Source organism: Apaloderma vittatum, unplaced genomic scaffold (assembly GCF_000703405.1).
Source record: "Apaloderma vittatum isolate BGI_N311 unplaced genomic scaffold, ASM70340v1 scaffold3294, whole genome shotgun sequence".
In the NCBI taxonomy this organism is placed as follows: domain Eukaryota; kingdom Metazoa; phylum Chordata; class Aves; order Trogoniformes; family Trogonidae; genus Apaloderma; species Apaloderma vittatum.
The window spans coordinates 40,873-45,012 of NW_009711930.1; the positions used below are offsets into that span (position 1 = coordinate 40,873).

At 48.0% G+C, this 4,140-nt stretch overlaps 1 protein-coding gene across 1 annotated transcript in view; it reads right to left on the reverse strand.

Moving 5' to 3' along the window:
* Positions 1-2,211: 2,211 nt before the first annotated feature.
* OTOP2 (otopetrin 2) overlaps positions 2,212-4,140 on the reverse strand; it is a 5,079-nt gene continuing 3,150 nt past the window's right edge. The window contains 2 exon segments of the mRNA XM_009867782.1: positions 2,212-2,382; positions 3,456-4,140. The exon segment at positions 3,456-4,140 is cut by the window's right edge and continues 14 nt beyond it. Coding sequence (XP_009866084.1) covers positions 2,212-2,382; positions 3,456-4,140 — 856 coding nt within the window.

Below are 4,140 nucleotides of genomic sequence, written 5' to 3' on the forward strand. Positions count from 1 at the left end.
TGGTTGATTTGGAATTATTGCTTGTATTGATGCTGCTTGGGCTGTCACGAGGTTCTTCTTACACCCATTTTGAGTTTATTTAGCCCCAGAAGTGTCCCTATGGTTACTGTCCAGAACAAAAGAGCAGTTCAAACTCTGTCCTGCCTGGCTCTGTGTGCCCAGCCTTGGGAACTTGGGACCATACACCAGCAAGAGCATGTAGGAAGATAACCTGGTGTGCCCCCCTGGAGCAGAATAGGTGATTAAAATTGTTTTCTGCCTCTGCCAGAGCTCAGCAGCTTGGGCTAAAGCAATATGTAAGGGTATGCGCAAGATTGACGTCTGAGCACTATTTACGTCTCTTTTCTGACTTAATCTGTGGTTCCTGCGGTTGCAATTAATAAGGCTTTTGTTTTATGAAAGGTGAAGTTTCTAGGGAGAGATTGTATCTTTACCAGATCAATGGAATAAATAGAGCCAGGCCTTTGCAGGGTCGCTGGGGCTGGGAGAGGTTGTCTCACTGCTCCCAGGCTTGTGAAGGGAAGGATTGACTCATCCCAGAGATGCTGGGTCAGTGCCGCCCTCCAGGGACAGGGGAGATCAGGGTTTACCCCACCTTCTCCCCACCTTGGAGAAAGGCTGCTGGCAGGCAGGCTGGTGTCGGACCAGCCAGCAGCACTGGTTCCTTCTGGTTTTGCTCATTTAGGTTTGGAGGTGGTTTGAAACACGTGAGCCTGGACTGACATCACTCCATTTCAAGTATCGTGATTTCCTTTTCTTTTTTTTTTAACTTTGGTAGATGCACACATCCATAGGAGAAGTCTTGATGACTTCTGCCACCTCTGCAGTTTTCTTTATTGGAATGATAAACCCTGACGGAACAATAAACCCTTTATTGGAACAGTAAACCCTGATGTCTCAGGGTGCAGACAAAGCTCAGCTCTGCCATTTTGGCATTCACCCTCCCGACCTGGCACTGTGGGCTTTCTGAGGCTCTGCTTTGACTCTGGGTACAACAAAGGGGCCCATTTCTACCTCCTGCCGCCCAGGAGTCCTGCTGTGAAAGCTCTCTCAATCATGCAGTGGTTTGAGGATAGTTGCAGGCACCCAGAGACCTGTGTCGAGATCCGACTCCAATGTGTGCTGGGGCTGTGCTCACAGCCTCAAAGCATGCACAAGCTTGAGGGTGCAGCGTGAGCATCCCTTCAGGGCATGGGAGAGCAAACTGGCCATGGCATTGGATTGATTTCTGTGTCATAGGACACAGAATGTCCCTTCAGGAGTTCAGTGGTACAGTGAAAATCAATAAATAATTGCACATACAAAAATCTTCATATATTTAAAAAAATCATTATCTATTTTAAAAAAAAAAAGGAAAACAAATTTCTTTATCATTCACCAGGTGATATTGCCCATGTGATCTTTATGGTTCTTGAGCCCTGATTCAGGAAAACTGAGGAAAAAAGTGTGCTTAGAGCAATCCTGTAGCAGAGCCAGCCCAGGACCACATGCACAGGTGTCCTGTAGAGGTGACCTGCCCCTCAGGAAGAGGACCTGCAGTGAGCAAACCCTTCAGCAGCAGTGATGCCTCCCTGGAGAGGAAGGAAAACAGCAGGAGATGATACAGGGAAGGATCAAGAGGGCAAATATGAATGGGCAATAGAGAGAGAGGAAAGATTAAAATGTTTCTTAAAGCCTATGGTGGTCACCGGTTTATTTTTCACATCTCTGCAGGGGAGTGATTTCCGACTGGCCGTACCAGAAGTTGAAGTGGTTTCCCTGTCTTTGCCTTCCTCACCCGCGTTAGCCCCTTGCACCCGCCAGGCCTCTGTGCACAGGCGGGCGCTGACTGTCCAAGGGTGCTGAGCACACACCAGAGACAACATCAGTGGTGTGGATTGAACACACAGAAGGAAGGTGAGTCTCTGCATGAACCAAGGGTAATTACCATGATCCCACTCCAGATGCCTTCCCTTAATATTTTTTTTATATATTTTTTTCTTTTAAGAACTTCAGACACACACATGCACATCCACACACGAGTAGCAAAAATAAAATCTGGACTGTTTTGATGATCTTCACTGATGGGTTATAAATGCCCCAACACTGCAAAGGGATATGATTCAGGCACTGTTGGGGACCCCTCAGGACATCTGGGCAGTCTCCCAGCCCTGGGGTAGGAACAAGGTGGATTGATTGAGGAGGATCTTATCTTCCTTGCAAAAGAGTTCTTTAGGACATGATGTAGACCTCCAGCAAACTGGCCACTGCATGCATTCGGTAGAAGATCCCAAAGGGCAGGCAAATGTCCACAATGGCCGGCCACATAGAATCACCATAGAAGTTCAGTTCTGTGTCATTGTCAAACTGGGGCCGTGCACCAAATGCTGGCATGATCCAGAGCTGTTTGAGGAAAAGGAAGAAGAACACTGCAGTGAGAAAGTGGTGTGGTACAGCAAGTCCTTGCAATCACAGCTACCCAGAGAAGGGAGAAGAGAGATTTTCTGAGCAGGAAACCTGTGCCAGGAGCTTGCATTAAGATCCAGTATGATCTAGTGTTGTACCTTAAGCCCAGTTTCAATTCATGCTCCGAGACAGCCTTGAACCAAGTGCTGAAGCACTTGCCAGGGTAAGGACTTGAGTGTATTGTGTGTTAGCATGAACCTGGCCTGTTCAAACTCTTTGGACGGAGCAAACATGGGCAGGGCTGAGCTGGCACCAGCTTGGTCTACCCAGGCTTGGTTGTGTGTGTTTTGTTCAGAAGCCCAGCCATTTGGTTGCCACGGAGGTTGTAGCTCATTCTCTGTGAGCTTATATGTAAAATCAGTCAGAGGACATGACATGACAGTCTAGCTGGGGATTTTGAGGTTCTCTGGAGCCATAACATGTACTTGGCCTCTTTGGAGGTACAGCTTTAATCCTACATTTTTTGCAGGGATCTGAGGTCCCCTGGCCACTCGTGAAAGCGGAGGCCCCAACCGAAGCTGTCAGTGACCAGTTTCTCCTCACAGCAACTGGGATCAGCATTTGGACTCCTAAGCCACAGATTTTGATAAGAGAAAACCCAGACTTCAGGTATTTGTCACTTTACATTCTTTCTTTGGGGGTGTAAGGTGAGGGTATACTGTATTTTATTGTTTTTAATAATCTATTCTACACATCTGCTAATACCCAATAAAAATACTGGAATGTACTTCTTCTCTTGTACCCACTGATTTTTATTGTCTGATATTCTGGTGGTAAGTGACAGGTCTATCAGCAAAACCTAAAATGTTTTAACTCCAAGGCAGTTGCTCTTGCTTCTAAGTGACAAGGGAATCCCAGCTCTCTGCACACAGAAATATAGGTGTGGCCTCTGAGCAGAGGCACAGGAAGGACTGGTTTTGCATGGGCTACATCCTTTCCATCAGACACTTTTCCCTCGTGCTTGCTTCCCTCTCCTCCACCCCCAAACTCTCCTCTCTGCAGGTACTCACTATGATATTGCTCAGCAGAAGGAACATGGAGATCTCCCGTAAGGCCTTCCTCCTCCAGTTCATCTTCTTGGGGGCGGCGAGGGACTGCACAAGGTCAGAAGGATGGATGGCTTCTGTGCCAGAGGCAGCACTTGTGGTCAAGGTGCCACCATTGTCAGGCATACGGAGGGACACTGCATTGATGTTGACGAAGGTGAGTCCATAGAGATCCTTCTGGTGAGAATCGTGCTTGTGGTCTTCCTTGGGGGGCTGCCGATGAAGGCCTTCGATAATGAAGATGTTCTGGAAGGTGTGCTGAGCAATCATTAGGAGGGCATAGGTGAGGTTGAGTGCGCTGACAGCGTCCCTTGGTGTGCTGGCTACGATGGCTACAATGGAGTAGTAAGAAATAGCATACTGTCCCAAGGCTGCACCCATCAGCAGGGCCACGTCCAGGGTCCTGGTTGGGTTCTTGTGCCGATCCATGTCTCTCTTGTCAAACCGGTAGATGACAGAGCCACCAATGCAGACAAGAGACATCAGGCCCAGACAAACAATGTTGAAGGTGTAGTACATGGTGAGTGCTTGGCTCTTCTTGCTGGTTTCAGTGCTGGAATTTACCTGCACCTCATAAAGAATAAGGACTCCCAAACCACTCACCAAAAGGATGAGGCCCAACACGATGCCTACAAAGAAGGTCCTTCGG